General features: G+C 38.1%; 1 protein-coding gene across 3 annotated transcripts; it reads right to left on the bottom strand.

Annotated features, from left to right (window-relative positions):
- Positions 1-26,760, bottom strand: LOC141436372 (MORN repeat-containing protein 5-like). Of its 3 annotated transcripts, none has more exons than XM_074099310.1 (8): positions 26,636-26,760; positions 23,245-23,289; positions 21,595-21,669; positions 20,631-20,755; positions 11,886-12,072; positions 6,468-6,635; positions 3,831-4,032; positions 1-154 (listed from the first exon to the last, which is right to left on the bottom strand). In XM_074099310.1, exons 2-8 carry the CDS (start codon positions 23,268-23,270, stop codon positions 8-10), a joined length of 930 nt encoding a protein of 309 aa, XP_073955411.1. In that variant the 5' UTR covers positions 23,271-23,289; positions 26,636-26,760; the 3' UTR covers positions 1-7. The 3 variants fall into 3 exon arrangements, with proteins under 3 accessions (XP_073955411.1, XP_073955413.1, XP_073955412.1); XM_074099312.1 differs by lacking the exon at positions 1-154 and adding an exon at positions 1,325-1,405; XM_074099311.1 differs by lacking the exon at positions 1-154 and adding an exon at positions 1,450-2,291.
- Positions 26,761-27,990: the final 1,230 nt, after the last annotated feature.

Genomic DNA, 27,990 nt, shown 5'->3' with positions numbered 1-27,990 from the left:
TTATTTTTCAATTAGGTTCTTCATCTACTACCCCTAAGGTACTTTCATTATCATTACTGCCAAATAATTCAAATTTCAGCCGGCACTCCTGTTTAGGGTACATCTTGGACATCCTGAACCACCTCCAAGGCGGTTCTCTGTCGTCCACTTCCTCCTGTGAAGGAAAAAGCACCTTTATACTTACTAAGCCAGCTTCGCCATTTTTTTAGCCTAAATGTGTGCTCGTGTAGGCAAAGTCCTCGTGACTTTCACATCTTTCTATCCAGAACTAAGCTTCAGATTAGTAAGTGCAAGAGAAGCCGTCAGTTTCTCTGGTTCAAAATATGTCTCATCATCAGCCGGAAGACATCAGCTGTTGATCAAAGGCCTCCCCTTTAGAACGCCACAATGAACGACAACTCGCTATTTGCATCCACCGGTGGCCCGCCACTCTTGCGATTTCGTCAGTCCTAGTGCGAAGCCTGCCAGCGCCTCGTCTTCCGGTTCGTGGTCGCCACACGAGGACAAATATAAGTCATCAAGGTCAAATATGTCAAAAAAATAGATAATTAAGATCCGGCTCGAGTGACATGGATTCATCATCATCATCATGTCAGCCGAAAGACGTCCACTGCTGGACATAGGCCTCCCCAAGGCCCTCCACGTGACGTGACGTGGATTAGTTAAGCGCAATGTGATCATGTTTGAAGAAGACTGAAGTACTTTTACACAAAACCTGAACTATATCGTGATCGCGTGATACTCGGTAGAACCCTGTCGCAGGGAGCCTCTGCTGCATTTTTTTAAAATAAGAACAGCAGAGGCTCCCTGCGACAGGGTTCCACAAACAGACCACCGTTTTCAATAATTTGCCTTTTTTTGTAAGTCGAAGGCGAACGACCATGCAAGCTATCTGATGGAAAATGATCACTTCCTACCATGAGTACCGACTACTTAAGGAGAATCATTGGTATGTTGCCAGCCTTTTAAGAAAGTATAAAGAATTTATACTTTACTTTTTTATTTGTATATAAATAAATATTTTTTAGTTGACGGCGCCTTGATGTGACTGCGATGAGCCTGTTTTCACAGCCAAAATATACATATTAATACATACAAAAAATACACATTAGCATACCATAAAGAAGCCAAGCTTTGTAGATTCCGGTTTAAGGGTACTCAGAAAGTATAAAAAAAGTCCTATTATTTTTGCGATTTTTACAAATTGGAATGAAACTAACAAGAACGGATGAGAGCGCCTTTAATGACTACTCGAAACCTTTTGACGAATTTTATAGTAAGACTTAATAAGTTACTTATTTTAACCAGTGGTACAAAACCACGCACTTGCACTTCCTTGCTTGCCATGCCTTTGGTGCTATCATTGCACGGCTTACTCTTCCGAAAAACTCGAGTGTTGAATTACCTACACAAGATAAACAATGTTTTTAATGTATATACTTTTATTTTAACATACCTACGTGTCAATCTTGAACAAAATTTTAATGAAATCTAGAAAATTTGACGTTCATTAAGTATCTTAAGCTAAATTGCTAGTTCAGTACCTAAAGGAATGACGTCAACCAATAAAATAAACTTAGAAAGATTCAAGGCAAAATAATGCCTAAGTATGTAAATAACTAAACTAACTAAATCCGATCAGTTCCGACTTCCATGAACCTGAAATCTCAGTGGCTAATTCAGGCGGTTGTTGGAACGATTTTCTTGCAACAAGTCTATGTTAAAGCCCAGTTTACACGTGCAATAAAAATCGTGCAAATAGCATTACACATTGCGGCGCTCGATTGGCCACTACCTACTATAACTCCTTAGATTTATGGCCTTATAATGCAACTAGCACAATTTTTCTTGCAAGTCTGAACCGGGCTTTAAACATTCAGAGATGCATTTACTCTACTGCCCTACTTCAGTTCGATATTATTGTCAAAACGATTTCTCTGCCAAAATCCCAGACTTCAGGGCTGTAAAGTCAATTGACCAAAAAGTAATGAAGTACGTCGTTATTTGGCAGTAATAAAAACTATATAACTATATATTTGGATGTATATCGTTCTCAATCTTGAATTGTTTAAAAATTATGGTAAGAAACTTAAACATCCTAAATACGTATAACAGCATGCTGCATGCAGAAATAGTTTTTTTTAATTGAGAAGAAATCAAATAGTTTTTAAACTGTCGAAAAGAAGACTTTAAATTAATACTACTCAAAATTATAGCTATGCATAGGTACTACTACTGCTACTAGTGCTGGAACTGTCCGAAGATTCAGCCAGGTCGATGAACGTGATTTCCTGAAAAGATTTTATTGATATTTCGTTAATTCATCGTGACCCAACAAATCCTTCTGTCCAATAGTGCAAGTAGGTATACCTAGTGCCATCCACGAATTAGACATTTATGACGTTGTAATAAGAACCATGGCACGCGTCATCGTGAATGACTCTACCTATAGATATAACATAAGTATAGACAAAAAGAACTCTACCTAAGCACTTGAATTTTAACTTTCAAGTCAAAAAAGCATACGTGTAAAAAAATTATTATGCTAAAAAAAATACGTCGGGATGAGAAAAATAAAAATTTATTTTATGATAATCCTAACCAGCACAAAACAGTAAAATCAAACTTTTCCAAGAAAAATAAATACCTCGGAACGAAGTTCCCTGTGACTATATCAATGTGAACCTTTGTCAAAAGAAAACTGATTTTTTTGACAACGTTTAACGTGGTACTCATGTGTCACAAGGATCATCGTAGAATGGTTTTACCAAATATACAAAACGTTTATTCGTGAGAAAGGAAAACGCATGACAGTCGCGCTGGCGTCGCAATATGAAAATGTAAATTAGATATTGTTTTTAATCAGGTACTGTGAAGTTTATCGTTTTCTCGAGTAGAGTAGATGCGAATAACAATCATAGTCATAGTACATAGTAAAAATAAAATTAAAATATTATTTTAATACCTATGTACCTAGGTAAAAAACTTAAAAAATAAAAATAAAAGAGCGACAATAACATTCGACACTATAATAAATAACACAAGGAACATTACGTCCAGTCAGTTCATATTTTACAACATGGCAAGACAGAGCATATTTAGCGAATAAAATAATCACAAACAAACAAGTTTACGCTGCGTCCATTAGGTAAAGCATACTACTAGAGCATGCTACTTTCTCACTTGCGCATCCTTTTTAGCAAAATGAGTATGTCTTCTGATTAGACAATTGTCATGCTCCCTGGACGGGTTTGTGGTCTCTCACTGGATTGATACCCTCTCCTAATTTTATTAGTCAACATTTTTGTTGTTATACACAAAAAATTATTAAAAAGGCGATGTTGGGTTAAACTAGCGGCCTTTCTTCGAAATCGGCTTTGCCCCAAACAAATTATTTATTTCTTTTGCTAGTATTGTTAGTTACCACCATATCTAGTCAACTAGTTATAGACTAAGGAATCGATATGATATTTAATTCAGACAAATACCACTAGAGCAACACTCGAAGAAAATAAAAAAATAACAAAATCAAATAAACAATAAAGAAAAGAAAATATATTTTACCTAAATATTAATTACTCAAAGGTAAGTACGTATTTTTGGCTACACTACAATGTAACAGTCAAGGTAGCGAGGCTATTATAACCTCTCAAAAGGACAACTTTGGAACCACGTTGCCAAGTCTGTGAAATTCTTTGGCTGGGCAAAAATAGCATAAATAAATATCACTGGTGATGTGACGTGATCTTGAAAGCAGAAGTTAAGGCAGGATCCACACCTAGTCGCCTATCCAGCACCGGTTTTGTTGACTTGCGACGGGGACTACTTACAATCTCTTGGTCTTCCATGTGGGCGCTGGTTGCTGACGACGCTGCTCCCACGCGGGAGGCCGCGGCAGGAGGCGGGGGCACTTCTGGGGTCACCATGGGCTCAGACCACTTCTCGTAAAGGTCCTCTCGAGGCCCTAACGGCTTAATAGGGTTTGTACGGCAGTTGTCTAGTATCCATTGCTGCTCGCGTATTGACGGACATCTGGAAGGACCACGTGGATTTAAAAATGAAGTATCTAAGTAGGTATAAGGCCTGTTAACGCATTTATGTTTTCAAATGCCTAAAAATTGGAGACTTCGGCACTGGGATATGTCACGGACGGACTTGGCTCACGGTGGATGCAGGTCGCTTCCAACCAAAGCAACTGGAGATCTATGTGGGGTGCCTATGTCCAATAGTGAACGTCCTACGGCTGATATGATGATGACGAAGACTTACGAAAAAAAACAATTTTTCTCTTTCTTATATCAGTATATAATATACTGAAGAAGTAACTGGAATTGTCACAATAAAATGACGAATTAGTAAACCGTGCTTTTGTGCTCATTAAAATCATCACCAACCTCAAACTCGTCACAGTACCTACCACACAAACTGTGTCAACAAGCCAAGGGCCTTAAGCATTCGTTAATTTTCCATTTCCATCGATTGAATAATTTGGGAACCAAATAGCGGCGAGATCGGCGCTTCAATCTCGCGACAACATCGTTAATTGCTGCGGTAATTGGCTCGCTAGCCCACTTTGCGCCACGGGATGAGGTATAACGACTGCGCATATAGAAGATATAAGCACTTCTGATGGTAAATTTTCTTTATTGACTTTCTTAAACGATGAAATTGTGCTTTCCGTTCTCATCACAGTAAATAAATCAGATAGCGATACTAATCTTCAAACGGAATTGGATTCAACGGATTGAATACTGCGCATAGACGTTAGGTGTTTTTATGACAGCTTTGATTTAACAGGCATCACCTGAAGAGGTCTCACAGATTATGCATTGTGTATGTACAGTCAGCAACAAAGATATAAATACAGCCAAAGAACCAAAAGTACGAGTACTCGTATGTATACAGGACCTTATTGCCTAAATTTTAAAGTCGTGTATACAATTTTTTCGCACTTTATCTTTGTTGCTGATTGTATTCGGAACAACAATCGCATTCACAAATTCCTTCTGTCATACTAAAAAAAGTTAATAGTTTAAACTTGCATAGACTGATAAGGGATCGAAATTCGTAAAAAGGCGTTCATGGATCGATGCTCTCGCAATTCTATGAGAGTACCTACCCGCGATCATAATCATAACACAAGTACCTAGGTAGTTGCGTGAAAATATGGGAAGCTCATTACATTAAATAACTTTACCAACAAAAAGTTCAAAAACCCCGACATTCAACTATCGATAGAAAATTTCATTTCAAATTTAAAAAAAAACGCATTCAAATCGGTTCACCCGTTTAAGAGCTATGGTGCTACAGACACACACATTGCGGTTAATTAACTAATAACACCCCTCTTTTTGCGTCGGGGGTTAAAAAAACCCGGTCTACATTCCGTAGAAAATACGTTTCACCAAAACAAAAGCTTTTCCAAGATAAAATAGTTAGCAAACAGCAAAAGAATCGCAAATTTAGAACAGTGCTGCAGCGTAATGAGTTGGAAATTTCGAGCGGAATTCATTTTATCATATTAGTAACTTCCAGTCGGGTTCCGCTTGCCTCTTGGGAGCCGATAAGATAGGGAACCCTTTCTCAGACTCATTTGACAACGCCCGCTTCTGTACATTATCAACGACACTTTGTTATTTGGTATATAAAGCAAAAAAACGTTGAGGCGAATTTATAACTGAGACTATGGAGCCAATTTGTATGACGAAATGATGTGCTACAAAAATGACGTCTCAGCTCTATCTACAAAATCAATGGGGAGGTCGCATTTTGATAGCTTAGCTTAGCTTATTTTACACGTACATAAAGGTACAGTGCAAGCTATGAACTGAACCCTCGAGTCCAAACACATAGTCCAGAGGCTATAATGTCTAACGGCAGGCCCGTTACCATCTTATTTTTCAACTCTTTCTGTCATCATCATCATCATCATCATCATTAATTTAAGAGCTTAGCTCTTGTCGGTGGAGTAATCGCCACTCTTTTCGGTTCTCTGCCAGCGTTTTCAGCTCCTGATACGACATGACATTGACTTTTTCCTTGGCTTGATCTATAAATGACCGTCTCGGCCTTCCCCTGCCTCGCCTGCCTTCTATTAGCCCTTCCAAAATAGTTTTTATGTAGCTGTCATGTCGTATCAGATGCCCCAGCATATTCTCTCTCCTATTTTCAATCGTCCTCAACAGCCGCCTTTCCTCTTCCACCAACTCTACTGTCTTCTCAACTCTTTCTGTCATCATCCTACCTATATTATACTTATCCAAAAAACGCGTCACAATTAGTCACAATTTTTGCTAACCCAGGATCTGTCTTGTTTTGGGCATTCGATTAGTAATGACGACTCTAATAGTGCTAATGATTTTGCGTAATAAGAACCTAAAGTTACCTAATAAAAAAAAAGTAAAGGGTAGGTAAACTTAAAATGAAAAAGCCTGCTGGAGTTGATGACAAACAAGTTTGAGTCTAACCTGATAATATAAGTGAGATCGGTGGGTTTGTAGATGAGCTTAGTCTTGGGGTCGAAGAATCCGTCGCCCGTGTCGTAGTAGCCGAGCGGGATCTCCCGCGTCGGCTGGTCGGCGGTGAGGTACGAGCGACCTGCCGGCTGCAGACCAGTGTCGTACTCTACCGTGAACCTGAGAACGATGGAGACAGTGCTGAGTGCCGTTTAATAAGCATCATCATCATTATCATCATCACTGCCCTCGTAACGAAGAAAGCAGTAGTAGCTATTACTGCGATTTAACTTTGAAGAAATGGAATATTTATGTATAGGTATAGCTACATATTTTAAAATTTAAACTTTAAATTCAATGGGATTTATACTCTTCGATGTTTCAATCTATTTTGTTCTCTTATTTTTTTTTGCTTGTGTACCGTATAGGTATGTTCCTATGTGAAAATAAATCTCTTGAGAGATCAGTGAAAGCCCTGGGTGAAAAATTTATATACAAAATTACTTAAAAAATCGGAGAAAAAAAATTCTTTCGAAAAATCAAAATTTTTCGCAACTGCAGTTTTTTCTGTCAATATTAATATAATAAAATGTTAATATATTGTGAATTCTAAACATCCTGATAATATATTTTGAGAATTTAAAAATACAGCCCTATTCTTGAAGCGCCCATATAGCTTACGTACATACACTCAGTTTAAAATGTGATAGGATAAATAGAACGATAGCTATGTTTTTGCGAATAAAAAACTCCAAACGATTCCCATATCCTGTGTATGGTAACGGTAATGGGAGAAACTTTTCTTAAATAATTTAAAAAAGATAAGTGCTTCTTCAATAACATATTCGGCAATGTTTAGTAAGTAGTTAATTATGAAAGGAGGAATCTTTCGCACAGTAAAATGTTTTGCACAGATCAGAAATCACAAACGAAATTAAGCACATAAACGGTACTCGACAGGCGTTAATTAAAAATAAACAAAGTGCATATTTTTTAAAACCTTTTGGATTAAAAACTTCAACAATCTTCGTATCATACCATTATCATAACATATCTCATTACAATCAACAGATTTACGTCAAAGTTTAGTATTAAGATGTAAAGTTTATGGTTTTAGTCAATATTATGTATGGCATTTGAAAATACAATCGTCAAGATCGTCGGTGAAATTATTGGCATATTTCTCTCAGCCTTATAACTCGGTAACTGTACCCCTCTGGTGTCTCAGCATTATTTAGTATTAAGGTGACCTACTAGCACGTTTATCACTCCGTTTCATAAAAAAAACTATCTAGAAATTTTGGTTGACTTCACAAAATAGTAACATTTCACTTGTCTTACATTACCTACTAGGTACACCGTATCGTTTGAAAGTCTCAATTATAAAATGTTTTCTTCAAAGTGATAAAATGAAAAAAAAAAAACATTTTAAAGTATGGTCTGTATTGAATAGATTGTTAAGTTCAGAAAAAAATCTTTCCGGAGCATTCCAGGTTTACCCAATGTCCTTTAGTCCTTGGGTAAATGAATGAGAAGGCGTTAGTTGTAAAATAAAAGTATAAAACAAAACAAATATACTTACGTACAAATTGATTCAACTAGCATTGCTCTTGAATACAAATAAAAAATACACTGGCCTGAGATTTGTTGGATATAATAGGAAGTCTCGGATCATCTAGCACAATCTTTGCAGGCGATCTGCTTCGAGGCAGTGGAGCGATGGTACAGTAAGTAGAAAAGATGGATGAAGCACGAAAGGAAAGGCTGCATTTATGCAGTCCTTATTGTTGCAAGAAGCATCGATGAAACAGTAAGTTATCACAGAAAAAAAGATTTTGGCAAAAAAACATTTTTAATAAGTTTTTTTTTTCTCACCCAAACTATATTTGCATACCTAATTTCAAGTCGATGCCATTAACCGTTGAAGAGTTACGTCCTTGGAGACGATCCTGGCCAGACTACCAGGATGTCACTACCAGATTATTATATTGTCACGCAATTTTCACAAGTACACCAAATTTCAAGTCAATCCAATAACTGGAAGTTGGTCAAATTTAACTTGCAAGATTTGATTACAGACAGACAGACAGACAGACAAACAGACAGATAACGGGACAGGTGAAACTAAATAAAAGCTTGTAAAATATTATTTATTTCTAAAAGAAACAAACTTCCGATTCACCTAGTTACGCCTTGCCAAATGCTAAAGCAAATGGCAGGAAAAAATAAAAGACTATCAATAATTTGGAATTATTAATTTTGTTTTAGTGTAGCCATGTTACACCAGGCAAAAAATCAGCCAGTTTCGTAAAACTCGTGAACAGTGCTTAATTTTTAATATTTACGTTTTTTCCTAAACGGAAAATAAGTCTGCCTTAAATTACAAGTCTTACAATGGATCCTCAACATAAATAATGTAGAGCCCTATCTTTATCTGTAATTCAATGCGAGATGAGACGCAAAGAAATGCGCCGCAATGTTTTGCGCCGTAATTCATAACCGTCCATTTGCGAACAGAATGGTGAGCAATTTTCGGACCGCGTTTGCGTTCGAGTTACAAATCGACGGTTATAAGTTCAACAGTCCAAAAAGGAAAAATGTCGGGTGAGCATTTTTTACTTTATACCGTTGTCGTTCCGGTCATAGCACAATGAACGCCATTTGTCACTTAAGTCTTTTGGGATTGTTAGAGCCAAAATGTACGCTGCGGCAGCTAGAAATAATCAAGATGGATCACTTGCTTTATGAAAATCAGGAGTTAATAGCGTATATGCGGCTACCCCTTGCCATCAGATTTTCTAGTTAGCTCGCGTCACGTGGCAACTCGCTCGCAGTGTCTCTTTTGTACTGGGTTGGTTAGAAAGTGACAGAAAGGTGGTACCCATCGGACCTAGATGTCCAGGTTGCGGACGTGAAACATGTTTTTGAATTACTGCACAGGTAATGACATTAAAATGAATGAGAGGCTACAAACAATACTGCATGCTTTCATAGTCCTTCATGACAATGAACAATGAATGTTGCAAATGCACTTACAAATGCACTTAGTACCCTTTATTTTTGATCTGTTTCCGATTCAAATAACAATAATTCATGCTTTTCATTAAAACGCAGTTTTTTTTTTCAAAATTTCGTTCACTCTGTTCGTAACAGTTCTGGTGAAACCATAATAATACTTATTTCCGTTCATTCACTCAAATTCATTCTCATTCAGTGAAACCGCTGGTTATTATAAAAACTACGTTTTCAGGTTGTTTACATCCCGCTCATTTTTAACAGCGCAAAAAGCTCTCACGGTCTCTAATATCTGTGTGTTTTTTGTAGCGCCTAATGGTTGATACCATCAGCCAAATATGTGGTCTACCACCCTAAAGTTGATAGTCGTTTGCATGTCATAAAACAATAATACCAATAGACGTGTCAGTCAACTTGAAAGTTCGACTTTAGCGACATATTCATTTGATAGGAACTTGTTTAAAAATTGGTAGACCACTTATTTGGCTGATGGTACCTATATACCGGGTGTGGCCTGTAATATAAGCAAATAATTAAAACATAGATCATACTCGTCAAACTGAACAACGTTAGATCAGCTATTTATCAAAAATAGTGAGTTTTTTAATTTTTATTACACTTAAGTTTATTCGAAGAAGCAATGTAAAGCAAAATGCTTGATGTTTGTAGCGTGACAGGCGACGTCAGTTGTGTTCTAGGATGACATACATTGAAAGCAGTATTTAATTTGTATGAAAAAGGAAGACTCCATTATTTTTAAGTCGCTGAACTAATGTTGTTCAGTTTGACGAGGATGTTTTAATTTTTTGCTCGTATTACAGGCCACACCCGGTAAATTTATAGAATATCTATGTCTGAGATTAGTGCGTATAATAAAATAAGGCATGTATTCCGATCCACAAGCTTAAATGGGCGTTTTTAAAAAAAATGTACCCATAAGTTTAAAAAATGTCCCCAAAAAAATGACAGTTTTGAGACGTTTTTTTCATACACTTAGTATGGGCGTGAAAAACTCACTCATAAAAATTTTGTATGAAAAAATGGGGACAGCTTTTTAAACGATCGGAATCGATTGTGCTCTTGATTCTGAGTAGGAAAAACAATATTTTTCCCAAAAATTCAAAAAAAGGAAAGGCTTCACTCTTCTTAAGACGCTCAAATGCCGAAAATAAATATTGCTTAGACCTCTCAAAATAGGTAAATATAAAGACCCTACAGCAAAATCTGAATCAATAAAAAAAACGAGCAAGTATAAGTACTTGCACTATAAAACTTTTTTAGAATTCAATGTCCTACCCCGAATTATTAGACCCTCGTATCCATTAACCATTAATAAACTCATCTTTTATTTAATATGCGTTTGTTACGAGTATTTTTCGGTAACTTCGACGTTTGCATTTACTAGACAAACAAATCATACGAGTACATTCTGCTGCCTATAACGTGTCCGTACCTTTTTCACAATATAGACTCTATATTATAGAGGATAATCTATCACTGAAGACTACCTACCCCATAACAAAATGACATAAAATCAAACATTAAGCTACTTGACTTTTTAATAGCTTTCATTAGTGAGGGAAAAATGGTCTCGTATATATCTATCTCGCCCTAGCAGACGCGTATTTTATCACTCTTTCTCTTAAATTGCTGATTTATACGAGTATTATAGGTAAACCTGTAGGGCTACTACGAAACTCGAAAATCGAAGTTCGTATCGTACCGTTCCTCTCACTCTCGTATTAAACAATATAAGCGTCAGCGGGACGGCAAGATACGAACTTCGATTTTCGAGTTTCGTAGTAGCCCAGCTGTGGTGGCGGGTTGCGGCTATGCACCACACTAGTGTCCCCAGCCGCACTGTAGAGTCCACTAACCGAGATTAATCGTGTTTTCGATGCGATTCAATTTCCAGCACGTTCCGCCGTGAAACAGGCTCTTTTGGGAATGCGCGGGTATTCGTAATTGTGAAGCTAGGATAGATATTCCCTACGGTATAGTTGGGAAAAATCATACAGAACACGTTTGGCGACGCGTGAAGATTGAATTTTAAAAATACAGCACGAAAGATTTGATTACTTGTACAAACTACACTAGTGTATTTCAATACAGAAATGTAAATGTTTAGATAGTTCAATGGGGGAATTTCAATATTTAAGACACCAATCGACGTGTTTTGTTTACATTTAGTTAAATTCCTATCCAAACCAAGTATAGGTATTCATGATTTAGCATGAAAAGCAGAATCAAGAGCTGTCAAAATTACCGTGTAACTCTCTCAGACTGACGGACGATGGTCGAGATTGATGAAAATTAAACGATTTCAATGATATTCGTCAATGAATGATAGAAAACCAGAATGATGGATTGAACTGACACCAGAATGAGCATGCAACCGAAGTCGTACACACGTACCTCCTGTCCGGCATGCGGCAGTACTTCCAATCGGTCTCGCTGTACTCGAGCCCGTCCCCGAATATGAGCGTGCGCTGTGTCATCTCCCCGTGCCGCCATTTGCCGCGCAAGATGGCGCCGCTCGGGTACCGGAGCTCGCCGCTGCCGTGGAAAGTGCCGTCGTCGAAATCGCCCTCGTATATTACACCTGGAACAATGTTGCAGCTATTTTTTTAGGGTTCCGTACCTCAATAGGAAAAAACGGAACCCTTATAGGATCACTTTTTGTCCGTCTGTCTGTCTGTCTGTCAAGACCCTTTTTCTCAGGAACCCGAGGTATCAAGCTGAAATTACAGCACAACAGGTCTACGTCCCTTGGAGCTATGAAAAAATCAAACTTCTAAGCCAACGCAATCAAAAGACACAGCCGTTTATGCTGCAAATATAAAATAATATAATAAATAAGGAATCAAAACCTACAGGGTACTTCCCGTGAACTCAGAATCTTGAAATTTGGTACGAAGCAACGTCTTATAGTATAGCACAGATAAAGGAAAAATTGCGAAAATATTTTTGATAATTTGTACGGAACCCTCGGTGCGCGAGTCCGACTCGCACTTGGCCGGTTTTTTTACATATTTCACATTCTATTAAGCCACTATTAAAAACTTTAGCCAGTTTATAAAATAGTTGACCAGATAGCGCAATTTGATCCACGTTTACAATAATATAAATACAATAATATATGTAGGGTGCGACGATGTCGCAGGCTTGACCACGCCCCGGCCTAAGTAGGTACCTGCGGCTAGAGCCTATGTTCTACTACTATTCGCAAAAGTAGAAGTAGCTACATAGTTCAGTCGGCAAAATATACCTAGTGAAATGTCGGAGATATTAAGTTTTTTCTGCCGCCTCTAAAATCGCGAAAATTCAGATGCGCGATACCTACTTACAGTGTTCTTCCGCGGCTTTGTACGCACAGCGCCGTTTATGATCGTCAGTTATTGTTACATATATATTGTGGTCGAGCGCAGAGCCACAGAATAGTACATTGTGTCTTAAGGGCGGTAAACAAGGAATTACGAACGAGAGTCTATTAGAAGCTTTATTAGAGGCTTTAATGAGTCGATGTTCGTAATTCTAGTACCGCCCGTGCGACATACAATGTTTTTCATCACATTTGGGAGTAAAATTGTATATTTGTAAAAGAAAAACTAAGATTTTTCCAAAAATTGCCGATACCGCTGACTACGCTCTTGGCAGCGTCAGCCTCCGCGCCACCCCACCCCACGTAGCATACGTGCCCGACCTGCGCGCGCCGCGCTGCAGCACACCATGCAGTATCACACTCATTTACCGACCTTGGGCTTCATGACATGAAAATTAGTACGGGCAATGACTCATTTACCGACCACGGGTTTCATGACAAGCACATTAAGGTCGAGGGTTTTATTTGGGGGGTTGCAACCAAGGTAGCCTGCATGTTATGACACTGTTTACGAGCAAGTGTGATGAAATATATAATATGAGGGTTTCCGTGACAGCAGGGCTACTACAAAACTCGAAACTCGAAGTTCGTATCGTAACGTCCCGCTCGCCCTCGTATTAAATAGTATAAACGTCAGAGGGACCGCACGACACGAACTTCAAGTTTCGAGTTTCGTAGTAGCCCTGCTGTAGCGTCAAACGGACCTCTCGATCCTAACGCCATCTAGCGATATTTCGCCTGTCAAGAAACCCTCATTGCAGACGAAGTTTGCCACTAACACAGTTATTGACCAAAAAAATAAAATAGTTGATTAAACTAACACCAACAAAGGCACATTTTGCGGTGAAAACTAGGCGTCTCATTCCGCTGACACTTTCATAGGGTAATGTGGTAAATGAGGAGGGAAACGGTGACCGCTGCGTGAGACCGGACGACGTGACCAATATGGCCAACGCAAGCGACAATGTTGCTTTGACCTTACACTTGAACTAAGCTTCCAAACGCGAAAGTAGAACAACTTATATTTGAAGAGCTGGTAGATATCACCACTGATTTAAAAAAAAGCTTGTACTTCGAAATCGATTATTTTTTGAGTGAATTTTATCAACATTATTTGAATGGTTAATTTTTATTACGTACTGATTTGAGATACGAATTTTTACCAAACTAGTGACATATTTTAGAGGAGGAAGGTAGCAAAAAACTTTTAAAATAGTTCCATTATGGTATTTATTATAAATATAGAATTGGTTGAAGGGTAGCGGGGCTAAACCATGGCTGTAAGTATATCTCAACGAAATCGTTAGAGCTGTTTCCCAGATACCCGACATAAATAAAAAAAGAAATTTACAAAACTTGTTCATTTAAAGATATGATATAAGATACTGACATAGGTATAGATGAACCACCGCAGAAAAACAGATTGAAGTGAAAGTATAAAGAATGTCCTCCAACAAAATGAGTGTACGTGTACGTATTACAAATACGCAGTATCCTAAATGTCCCAAGACACCTTTAAAATATAACCGTCATTTATTTACTTCCTTATCTACACACTCGGGGGCTAAACTAGACACGCTTTTGTTATGCGAGTACGAAAGTTGAATTCTGAAAATTACATGAACATCGTTTAATCTGTCATGTTATTCTGAAAGTTTGCATAGGAACAAAACATTATGTATGCTCTGTGCGCTAATTAAGAATGTTATAGCAGATGGATGGGTTAGTCAAATTGAGCACCCATGAGAACTTTTTATGATGACATAATGACATTTTCAGATTTTTCAAAACACCTTTGGAAACCACCGGTTTTCGGAAACACCTTTTTAGGCCTCCGCAGCCAAAATGGCAAAAACGGAACCCTTATAGTTTCGCCATGTCTGTCTGTCTGTCTGTCCGTCCGCGGCTTTGCTCGGGGACTGTCAATGCTAGAAAGCTGTAATTTTGCATAGATATATAAGTTAACTATGTAGGAGCAGCAGTCGGTGTCCTTTCAGAGGTTTATCGTGGATACAATAAAATGAAGACGGATGATTTCTCAGATGAATCAGGATTTATTCAATTACAGTACAGCAACAAAATAACAAGCAGTGAGTCGACGGACGGAAGACGAGATAGAGAGCAGTAGACAACCCATGGTGTTGTCATTACACAAAAGGTCATAAGGCATGCCATGCAATAGAGATAATGCATATCTACATGCCCATTCATTATCAATCTTAACACTTCCCCTTATGCATTATAATCTAATGCCGAACACAACAAATTGCATGCTTGATGACTCTACATAGACTCTACATTGACTCTATATAGACTCTACATTAACTCTATATTGACTCTACATCAATCCTACATCGACTCTACATCAACACTTTATTGACTCTACACAATGCAAGATTCAAGTAGGTATACAGTCCAAACCATAAAATAACAACCTATCATGCTAACTTAGCATAAACAAACAATTCATGATGCATGTACACATAATCATAATTAGCAAGGCTTTACACACATTTTATTCATCAATAAACTGTTTCTTCTAGCACTTAATACCTTAGTTAGAGCATCGGCTATCATTCTTTCAGTACTCAGATACTTTACAACCATAAACCCTTTTTGCACTAAATCTTTAATAAAATGAAATCTAACATCAATATGCTTAGTGCGCTTATGACACAATTCTTTGTTCTCAATTAATTTATGCGCACTCTGATTATCATTATAAACAATAATGCTCATACGGGTATCTGGAAGTATCTCTGACATAAGGTTCTGAATAAAACATAAGTCCTTAGATACATCTGCTATAGCCATATACTCAGCTTCAGTACTACTCAACGCTACCGACCTTTGCTTTCTGGATTCCCAATTAACTGTGTTATTTCCCAGCTTTATAACGAAACCAGTATAAGACTTTCTATCAAGACAGTCATTTCCCCAGTCAGCGTCACTATATGCACTTAATGACAATTCCTTACTTTTTATAAACAATAAACCGTAATTAATTGTACCTGCTAAATATCGTAGCAAACGCTTGGCAGCTGACCAATGTGATTTCCCATAACAGTTATTATACTGACTAAGTTTGCTACACGCGAAAGCAATATCCGGTCGTGTACAGACAGACAAATACATTAATGAACCAATAAGCTGTCTGTACTTGAATGTGTCATCACTTAAACATTCATTTTTATTTTCCAATTCTAACTTAGTACACTGAAGCATAGGTGTATATACAGGCTTGCAATTAGACATATTAAATTTATTTAAAATGCTCTTTATGTACACAGTCTGGTCCAAAGACAAAGTCCCGTTTTTTCTATCTCTACGAACACGGATACCTAAGTAGCTTTGTATGGGACCCAGATTTTTAATGTTAAATTCTTTCTCTAATGTTTGCAATAGCTTGACTTTACATAAGCTATCTTTTTGATAAAACAAATAAAAATCATCAACATACAATGCTACGATAACAAAATCATTTTTTGACCTTATGTAGTACACACAAGGTTCACTTTTACTTTGAACCAAACCATTGTTACACAGAACATTGTGAATTTTTAAATTCCACATGCGACTAGATTGCTTCAGTCCATATATACTTTTTTGAAGTAAACATACCTTACTATGGTCTACATTATAACCTTTAGGTTGTTCCATATAAATGGTCTCTTCTAAATTTCCATTCAGAAATGCTGTAGTTACATCAATGTGATCTATATTTAAATCTAGTTCATTTGCCAAACTAAATAATATCCTCATGGTAGAGTGGCGTACGACAGGCGAGAATGTATCATTGTAATCAATCCCCTCCTGCTGCGTAAAGCCCCTCGCGACGAGTCGTGCTTTATGACATATAAAATTACCAGAGGCATCATTTTTAATTTTATATACCCACTTACTTTTTACCACATTGACGTTCTTAGGTCTGTCTACCAGTTTCCAAACCTTGTTCTTCATTAGCGAGTCGTATTCCTGCGTCATAGCAGCTCGCCAGTCATCAGCATCAGCGCTGGATACGGCCTCTTCGTACGTAGTTGGCTCGAACGCACGACCATTCGCCATCAAAGATAAATCGTAATCGGCATACCTCTTGGGTAGAGCAGAACGCGTACTACGCACTGGACGCTCTGTAGAGGTCGAAGGTCGGGCTTCCGCCTCTGCCGTCACTTCCCCTCCAGCAGACGTGGTGCTGCCCGGTGAGCACTCTTTCACTCCCGCAGAACCATCAGATAGAGAGCCACTCTCACTTGCAGAGCAATACTCTTCATCAGCTCCATCTGAAAAATTTAATGAGTAATTATGATCACGTTTAATACTCTCTAAAATGTTGCTACTATCATTTACAACTCCTATATCAGTACTATCATTCCTGCTAATAGACTCGATGCTACTCTCATTTACATCACTAGGACTACTACTTTCGTTCCTATTACTAATTCCTATGCTACTCTCATTCACATACCTAGGACTACTCGTTTCGTTCCTACAAATTCCTATGCTACTCTCATTCACATCACTGACAATAGTACTCTCATTCCTACTGCTGGAACCAATGCTATTCTCATTCACATCACCTGACAATGACACATTGCAATTATCCTCATTATTTATAAATCCATAAATAAAATCCAAATTAAAATTATTGCAATTATCATTATTATTCTGTCGAAAATTATAAAACCTATTTTCTAAAAATTCTACATCTCTTGACAATACAACTTTTCTCGGGTCTAAACAGTCAGCCAACCTATAACCTTTACTTGTGTCTGAATAACCCACAAACACGTATGGTTTTGACTTTGCATCTAATTTACCACGTTTAACATCTGGTACCTTAACATATGCCATACAACCAAAGACCCGGAGTTGACCAAGGTCCACTCTAGACCCAGTCCATACCTCCTCCGGAATACGTCCACCTAATGCCACTGTTGGAGATCTATTCTTCAAATATATGGCGGCCATCACAGCCTCACCCCAAAAACGGCGGTCCAGTCCCGACTGCTGCAGCATGCACCGGACTTTATTCATTAAAGTGCGGTTGAGCCTCTCCGATACGGAATTCTGTTGTGGACAATATGGCACTGTTGTTTGATGCACTATACCCTTTCTTTTCAAGAAATGAGAAAGTTGTTTGTTGCAATACTCTCCGCCATTATCTGAACGTAGACACTTAACATAAAGCCCTGTCTGCCTTTCTAACATACTAACTAATTCAATAAAACGGTCACATACCTCAGATTTCTTCTTTAATAAGAACCCAAATGATTTCCTCGTGCAGTCATCCGTGAAGGTGAGCAGATATTTCGCGCCACCCCAGCTACTCGGCAGTGGGCCACATACATCAGAGTGTATCAGAGCTAGCGGTTTATCAGCTAACACACTTGCCCCTTTAGGAAAAGGCTTAGCGGCCAACTTCCCCTCAAGGCAAGGAACACATTTACCTTCCTGCTGTCCTTGGTTCTGTAACAAAAGATTGTTAGGCAACCTATCCCCAAGCGACTGCAAATCCCTCTGATTAATATGCCCCAACCTCTGGTGCCACAATTGTTTTGCATCCTGAGTAGCAACTGCGGAACTAACAAACTCTCGCCCTTGTGAGGGTTTGTAGCTCACCACATTGCACGAATTCTCACCTATGCTCAATCTATACATACCGTTTTGTACAAAAGCAGACGCAACCCTGTTAAGACCTTTGTCTACAATGACACACCCTGTCCTGTCGAACCTCACGCTGTAACCTCGACTAATTAGCCTACTAACAGATATTAAATTTGTTGCAAGACCTGGTACATACAAAACGCTACACAATTTTCTTAATTTACCATTTAAGTTCAAAAATACATCACCTATACCTTCACATTGCATATGTTCATTATTTGCAACTGTCACTTTATTATTAAAAGTCTTCAAATTGACAAAAGAGTCCAGAGAATTACACATGTGCGAAGTACATCCAGAGTCCACGAACCACACATCCTGGTGCACCTCAAAACCTGCAGCCATGGCCTGGTCTTCGCTACTCTTGCTCCTGTGCTTCAGTTTCAATTTTAAACAATTTGCCTTCATGTGACCTACTTTCTTGCAGAAGTGACATCTTCCTTTAAATGATCTATTCTTCAAAAGAAATGCAGTGTTGTTTTCGGAGTCAGACTTCCTGTATTCCTCCTGTAACAAGCGAGCTCGGACAACCTCGCTGGACAATTTCTTTGTCATATTTGCGGTCTCCAAATTTGAAACAAGAGAATCATACTCAACAGGCAATCCACTCAACAATACCTCTGCTACTTCAGTGTCTTCAATTATTTTACCTATATCGGCCAATTGTTGAACATTTGTCATTATAGCTTCTATGTAATCTGACATAGACTTGAAATTGCAGAACTCTATTCTGTGTAATTGTCTTAATAAGAGTACTCTGCGCACCAAACCTGAATCTTCGAAGACGTCAGCAAGGCATTTCCACGCCTCCTTGGCGGTTTTGGCATTTCTTACGTATTGGTATAGGTTTGATTTAGTAGCTAAGCATATTCTTGCTAGGGCGCGCTGGTCACGCAGCACATCTCCCTCACTAGTACCAGTCTCCACAATGTCCCACAATCCATCATGCATCAATGACATTTTGACTGCGAATTTCCAAGAATGGTAATTGCGAGCGCCTTCCAGTTTTTCAATGCTGGCATGAGAGCTTGCGGCATGCATTACTGTCGCTTGCGAGTTCGCGGCAGGCATGTTGGCACGAGGTTCCAACACATCATCACCATTAGCAGACATATCGCTCCAAAAATATAAATATTTGCGCTTACTTGTATTCAGTCAGATGCTTAACCTCATCCATCCACGTTCTTCGTGAACTGGGCATACATAACCTGTAGGAGCAGCAGTCGGTGTCCTTTCAGAGGTTTATCGTGGATACAATAAAATGAAGACGGATGATTTCTCAGATGAATCAGGATTTATTCAATTACAGTACAGCAACAAAATAACAAGCAGTGAGTCGACGGGCGGAAGACGAGATAGAGAGCAGTAGACAACCCATGGTGTTGTCATTACACAAAAGGTCATAAGGCATGCCATGCAATAGAGATAATGCATATCTACATGCCCATTCATTATCAATCTTAACAAACTATGCCGACAAAATGGTACAATTAAAAATTAAAAAAAACCTCCCATAGACGTAAAGTGGGGGTGTTTTTTTTTCTTTTCCAACCCTATAGTGTGGGTATCGTTGGATGGGTCTTTTAAAACTATTAGGGGTTTACTAAGACGATTTTTCGATTCAGTGATTTGTTTGCGAAATATTGAACTTTAAAGTGCAAATTTTCATTAAAATCGAGCGTCCCCCCCCTCTAAAATCTAAACCGGTGGTTGGAAAAATTTGAAAAATTCAGGATGGTAGTAAGTATATCAAACTTTCAAGGAAAACTATAACAGCTAAGTTTGCTTGAGAATTATTAGTAGTTTATGAGTAAATAGCTGCCTAAGGTATAAAATATACCTAAACTTGGAAGATTCCGTATAAAATACGAAATCCTTAGAAAAATATTACTTATTTTTTTCGTAATGGCTATGGAAACCTATTTTGGGCGTGTCCGACACGCTCTTGGCCGGTTTTTTATTATCGGTTTTCTAATGTCTCTATCTTAGCACTGTCTGTCTGGCTGTATCTTTGACCAGCGCTTTGGCCTAATAATAAAATAAACGTGGTTTCTATTTTATTAAGGTGCGAGCTCTTTAAAGTAGTGACGGTTTGCGGAGACATGCTGACGTACCGTTGGAAAACGTGTAGGTCCCATGGCCGCTCATGCCGAGCACGTCCCAGGTGCCTTCGTACGAGGAGCCGGTCGGGAACTTCTTCACGGCACGTTGCACGCGCGGGATGTCCAGGGACAGCGCCCTGGTATAACATAAACGAGTTAAAACGGTTTTTGACAGTGAATTTATAGTGTTTTTGTGCACCATCGACATAGCTGTCTCTTTCTAAAACGCTACTTTCTATGCAGTAAGTATCGAGCTACTTGCGTGTGATGTGATGTCACACGGTATACTTGCATGCCTCTGAGTGTAATCTTGAATTTCAATCCCCTATAACCCTGTTTTACGTAAAGATAACTCAAAATTGTTTTTTTTTTCGTTCGATAACACGCACGGAGAGAGGGCTCTCCGGTAAGCTGTAAAAGCCATCAGCGGCTATCAGCTACAGTTCATCCGAGAAAAGCGCCTTAAATTATATAAAAACTAGACAGATTACTGAAGCGAGTAATTCGTCACCGGCTAAACCCGTCAGACAGTGTGGAGCGGGCATTAAAATGGATTAGTCCTCTAATGTGAATCCCCGCTAACGCCTCTGTTGTGTGGTCTCGTTAAAAATTTAGATGGATATGTGACGCCGCACTAGCTGGAGTGATTGATTAGTCAGGCAAAAGCGGTTTCTTGTTGTGTGTGTGTATTAGCAAGTATTTGTTAAAATATATTAGGGATAAAGTGGAGGCCATCTTAGCGGAGGTGGAGGTGGACGCTGAAGTGAAGAACTTCGCTCCAGCAGAGGCACAGGTGAAAGTGGAAGTGAAAAAAATATATTCACTAGCTGCCCAGCCCCGGTTTTGCAAGATTATGTATACTTAATGACGAAATTGAGGTTAAATCTGCCCTACAAGCACCTATTCCTATTAATTATGAAACTTTCTTTACCTAAAACAACAGCTATATAGAAGTAACCAAGTTTTAAGCACTTACTTGCATTCTTCCTTGTGGGCTTCTGAAAATTTTCGCATCAGTTCTTCCCACTGCGAGACCCGTTTGTCCGTTGCTCTGTCAAATTAATACGTCAATTTATCATTAGCATCAAATTATATTTTCCACTACAAAGAATATGTGAATTGAAGTGGCAAATATCGAGAGGTGACCACGAACTGGAAGACGCAGCGTTAGCAGGCCTCCCACTAGATAGACCAACTCCATAGAAGGTGCGGGCAATGAGGGTTATCACAGAGGCGAAATAACGCTAGATGGCGTTAGTATCGTGAGGTTCGTTTGACGTTTGACGTTTGCTGGCGATTGGCTCATTTAGTTATTTAACGGATTCGATTTGTAGCATTCGAACATGGCGGATGTAGACAATATCTAATTTTGCTATTTCTGTTTCTTTGGCTAGTTGAAGTATAATTTTGATAGTGTTTTATGCGGCGATTTACCTTAACAGTGAACAGTGATCACAAAATTCTATATTTCTCTCGTGTCTGACATTTTTTAATGCACAAGTTGTGTCCACGTGGTTTCTGGAATTTTACTATCAAGTTGCAAAAACTACAACCACCGTACAACGTCCCTCTCAAAGAGAGTATACTTTGACACTGGCGAAATTGTCCTATTAATTAGGACAGAAAAGCCATATTTTAAAAGAGAAGAAGAAGTAGTTATTTAACCAATCATGAGCAAACATCAAACGTGAAACGTACCTCACGATACTAACGCCATCTAGCGATATTTCGCATCTGTGAACACCCTCATTCATTGGATGCAGATGGTAAGTTGTCGTTCACTGTGGCGTTCTATGGACGTCTTTAGTGTTGTATGTTGATAATGATGATTAAAACTATATCAAGTTGGCAATAAAGAACAATAATGATACAAAGTTCAAACTCGTGATAAAGTTTCCCAATTTAAAAACGTCTATAGTCAAAATATACACTTGCATTCTTAAAGTAACTAAGACTAAAGTGAATAAAAAATCAAATTACCAAACACCATTTCACTAACAAGTAGTTTCTCGTCACTGTGACATTGATAATCTAATCGGAGATAATCTAATTTCAATTTTATTTTTCTTACTTTTTTTTTTACTTTATAAAGTGGCCAGCCCAGTGACTTGAAAATCGCGACCATAAACATCGGAGCTGTCTAAGAGCTCAAAAGTATCTTGAACACGCGCTGCTAACGCGATTGACATCGTGTTACGATTTTCGACTACGTGTTAAACAGTTTCAAGTTAGCGGCTGTTCGCCGAATTAACGCTAAATTTTATCTCACATAGGTATGAACTGAACAGTTTTAAAATCCATAGATAGTAGAAGACCGAGATGTGCGTTTACGGATCAAGCCAAAGAGAAGTTAATGGGTGTAATGTCGTATCAGGGAGCTCAAAGCATTGGCAGAGAGGCGTACAGAATGGCGATTACTCCACCGACAAGAGATAGGCTCTTAAATATATGTTTATGATGATGAGATAGTAGACGAGTGTCGATTAATTACGCGGTAGTCTATAGTCTAATAATAGTCGCAACAATACTACATTTTTCAGATCATTTGGTGTATGTGAAAGTGATGTTTACATCCGCGATAAACTCTATCGTGCTAGAGCAAGGGTCTCCTACGTTTATTACTTACACGGAGTTGCATTTTTCTAGCGACATGGCCGTGTCTTCTGTTTTCCTGCAAGAAAAATACATTTGAGAGTCAATATCGGAAATTCCACTACATCTATTTTGGTTTCATCTTTACGATTTTTCCTTATTATATTATAGTTTTAATAATTTTACCCTTTTCCAGGCATACGAGCAGTGCATAATATAACGACCACATAAATCTACACAAATATTCGGCCTTTCCAAATTAACATAAGACTATTTCTCAAAAAGTTGTCCATTTAAAAAAAAATCTGTTGTCCACTTATTTAAAAAAAAAACCTGACGCTATTTCACCACTAAAATAAGTAATATTGTTTTTAAATATATACAAAAACTTGTGGTAAAAGTGATAAAAGTCAGATAATCTTTGTTGTTGGATCCAATAGAAAGTTTTGATGTAGTTACAAAATTACGATTTTTTTCCTCACAAGTTTCGTGACGTTTTCCTGACGTCAAGAAATTTTGGGTGTTTTATGTAATTTATATTTTATGATCTCGTCCTTAGGGTTAATAATTTCTTGACAAAACTGATTTCTTGTCAATTTCATGACGGGACAACTTTTTGAGAAATACTCATAATAGTCCGAAATCAATTAAAGATGTTAAAATATTATTAGTTTTTGAATTTATCCCTCACAGATAAACAATACAAAACTATGATTCATTTTTAGTAGAGTATACCTATCTAAATTAGCGGGGCCTGGAAAATATTTATCATCATCATCATCATCCCAGCCTATATACGTCCCACTGCTGGGCACAGGCCTCCTCTCAGAATGAGAGGGCTTGGGCCGTAGTTCCCACGCGGGCCCAGTGCGGATTGGGAACTTCACACACACCACTGAATTGCTTCGCAGGGTTGTGCACGTTTCCTCACGATGTTTTCCTTCACCGTAAAGCTCGTGGTAAATTTCAAATGTAATTCCGCACATGAATTTCGAAAAACTCAGAGGTGCGCGCCGGGGTTTGAACCCACGATCCTCTGCTTGAGAGGCCATAGGTCATAGCACTCGGCCACCACGGCTCATGATTTATTATATTTCTCAGAAAATATAGAAGAGTACACAATAATTATATACGTTAAAGTTTTAAAACTCAATTAAGTATAATCGAATTAATTATTCTATACCAATATTGTTTAGTCACGTCCTGAATAGCAATAGGTTCCATTTAGGCGGGTCCATTGATGGCAGTGTATGTACAGGAGCTACCGCTTCCACATTTACGTACAGCGTGAATGTAAACATTGAAAATGACACAAAAGGACCCAAACGGCAGACTAATTACTGTATTCAAATTAGAGGTGTTATTTATACCAATTTGGTTATCACCACAATGAAATTCAATCGAGAATTCAAGAGATGGCAGGCAATGTAGATCGCTCTTTCATTTACAATACGACCTCTGTTCGCGAAACGTAATAGAGTAAGATCAGAGAGCTCCCAGCCAACCTATTTTCTGAAGGACAAAATCTGGGGTGTTATACACCGTGTTATTTTTGATTTCCATTAATATTCAACAGGTCAACTGGGCTCACGCCTGAAATATCCGTTTTCCTAAAATGTATTTTTCGCAAAATGTCTGCTTTTCAGAATGTCAACATTTTTTTTGCATAATGTCAGTTTCACAAAATGTCAGCTATTTAAAATTTCCTGTCTCCAGGAATGACAGTTATTGTATAATGTTCGCGAAAGTGCTTATTCTCAAAATGTCTGCAACCTCAAAATATCCGCCTTCCATTAACTTTGGCATTCCAGAAAAACGTTATGCGATACGACAGGTACCCAGTGCTAACATTGTGAAAACGCAGAAGTTTTGAGCATTGTACATTTTACGAAAACAGACATTTCAGTCCTGAGCCGTCAACTGAAGCTAATTTCTCCAAAGTTTTTTGTGCAAAAGTCAAAGTCAACCTGCCGAAATATCTATTTCGGAATAATTAGAAGACAGCCTGTATAAATTTGCTCATTCAGCAATCTATTTCATTCCGAATTAAATAAATATTATTATTATATTTATAACTTTCTAACTTTGTATCTGCAGTCAATCCCTGTTTTATAAGCTTTTATTTTAGTTTGCCCTGTTTGTTTTAAGTCAAATCTTGCAAGTTCATTTTGACCCACTTTCCAGTGATCGGATTGACTTTTTTGGTACACTCGAGCGTATATTTTTGTCGTAGTACAAGCCCATTACTTTACGAACCTATATATAAATAATATCCCAAACTAAGCAAAGCTTGTACTATGGATACTAGGCAACGGATAAACATACTTATATAGATAAATACAATACTTAAATACATATTAAACATCCAAGACCCGAGAGCAAACATTCGTGTTATTCACACAAATATCTATTCGAACCCAGGACCTCAAACTTCGTAGTCAGGTTCTCTAACCACTTAGCCATCCGATCGTCAAATATCGTCACTACTTAAAAAAACTCGTACCTCAAAATGGATAATTTTTTTGAGTGAATTTTATGATCATTATATCAAGGTTAAATTTTGTTGACATATTGATTTTAGATACGGGATTTTTTCATAGTAGTGACTATATATTACAACAGTTTTTTAAGAAACTCTGTCAATGTTGTCTCTTGGACAACGGGACGGAATAACAAACAAGAAAAAGTTGATTGACCCATCTACGACCATCAAAAGCAATATGTATATGCGCTAACAGCGAAATGCATACGTAGTTATCTATCATATATAAATAAACCTTAGAAACCTATAAAATTTCTCTGTCTCGATGTAAATAGGGTTTATTATTCACGGCGCGGTGGTCATGGTCAAACGATGCATGCATTATTTATCGGAGAGTGAAACTTGGCGATTAAAGACGGAAAGGGATAGCAGGAACTAGTGCATATTTAGGCTTTTAAGCTTTTTAGCCAACTGTCCTAAGGAGGATTATGTTTTTAGGGAGAATGTTTACATAATACATGTGAAATTATATTTGATAATTACCATAAGCTTTATGGGGAAAGAAAACATCGCGAGGAGACCTGCACGCATCTGCGAAGAATATCCATGGTGTGTCCTTCCATTCTGAGAGGAGGCTTGAGCGACGTGGGACGTATATAGGCTGAGATGATGACAGGGTAGGTTTGGAACAACTGTTTTACCTATAGATAGGTAAGGAACGAACGAATGGTTCTTCTTCATTCTCCGTCCGACTATAAAGTAGGATATTCAGCTCGAAAAGGGCGTTAGATCAGTTATTTACAGGAACTATTTACATTGAAGTCATGCTGTCACCGTTCATTACCTATCATATTTCGTTTTCTAGATTTTTTAACGTGCAACAGCAAAACCCACTAGACACTGGCTTTGTGACTTATTTAAAAACTAATTTGACTGACTTTACCTTTGTCCTTACGATAATAAATTCTCCGTATTTTTCTATAAAATTAAATCCTTACGAGTCATAAAACGTATAAATACATTTATACGATAATTGTAAATATATCAAACAACATTATGTGACTGCTTTTCAAATGTCACTGTGACGTATATATCAAGTTGTTGGCATGTTGTTGGTAAAATTTGAATAAAGAAAGTGAAAAGTGGTCGTAACTCCTTGGTAACTCCATTGTACAAATCGTCACTACTTTTAAAAAAACTCTTATCTCAAAATGGATAACTTTTCTGAGTGCACTTTATGACCATTGGGTCAAGGTTCAATTTTGTTGACGTATTGATTTGAGATACGAGATTTTTTTAAAGTAGTGACGAAATGCAAGAGCTAAGCTACGTAAAGAAGTTTAAATAGATAAAAAAAGGTTTTTTTTTTCAAAAACCAATAGAAATGCTTCATTTACCTCAGAGATGTGCTGTGCGAGGATAGGTAAATGACGCGTTTCTATTGGTTAATAAGCTAATCAACAAAAAAGTTGGAAAACCCCCGCCATTGTCACTTCAAAGTTCAATATCTCAAAAACGGCTGAACCAATTTTGATGAAACATGTCTGTCTGTCTAAGAACTATCGCTAGAAAACAAGCTTTCAAATAAAAAAAAAACGCATTCAAATCGGTCCACCCGTTTAAGAGCTACGGTGCACACAGACAGACAGACAAACAGACACACATATCAGTCAAACCTTTGATGGAAACACAGCCTTCATAGGATGCGTGTCAGATAAAATCTTCGTGTGTCCAAGAGCTGCGGTTCTCTTCTGCATCAGTCCGGGGAAGAGCATGACCTATAAGGTAAACGTACGAGTCCTCGTCACTGCCCCAATAGTTGGCACCTTTAATCTTATGTCATTAGCAATAAAGATGACAGCAGGGTCAGGCAGGACAGGGGGGGCATTAGCGTGTCGAGCGCTCGGACGAATATTATTTATTACGAGAGTGAGAGGGACGGTGCGATACGAACTTTGATTTTCGAATTTCGTAGTAGCCCCCCAGAGCTTAGGCGAGCACCTTGGACATTAGTCAAAAATTGCATGGCAAACATCGTTGACTAATAAACAGACGCGTTGGAACCTTTTCATAATCAATTTCAATATGGTTTCTGTGGCTAATGTTTGGGATCTCAACATGACGTCAATAGCACAAAGGCACTCTGGAACGATACCGTTTCCGTGACTGTAGAAGTTTTAGTATTTTTCACTCACCTCGTCACAATGAGGGTTTCCATGACAGGCTACTTATGGCGATAGTATCACAAGGTTCTAAATAACATTTGACATTTGTATCACGTTTGTGATTAGTTAATAA

This window comes from Choristoneura fumiferana, chromosome 16 (assembly GCF_025370935.1).
Source record: "Choristoneura fumiferana chromosome 16, NRCan_CFum_1, whole genome shotgun sequence".
NCBI classification, from domain to species: domain Eukaryota; kingdom Metazoa; phylum Arthropoda; class Insecta; order Lepidoptera; family Tortricidae; genus Choristoneura; species Choristoneura fumiferana.
Note: the sequence above shows the minus strand (reverse complement) of the source record. Positions and strands in the feature narration are given on the sequence as shown.

Excerpts from the sequence above, each read along its gene's own strand:
- LOC141436372 (XM_074099310.1), bottom strand. The coding sequence starts at position 23,270 with ATGTCGCTAGAAAAATGCAACTCCGT. Across the intron at positions 12,073-20,630 it reads GACCTACACGTTTTCCAACG|GTGTAATATACGAGGGCGAT; the intron begins GTACGTCAGCAT and ends ACATTGTTCCAG. Across the intron at positions 6,636-11,885 it reads TGCCGCATGCCGGACAGGAG|GTTCACGGTAGAGTACGACA; the intron begins GTACGTGTGTAC and ends CATCGTTCTCAG.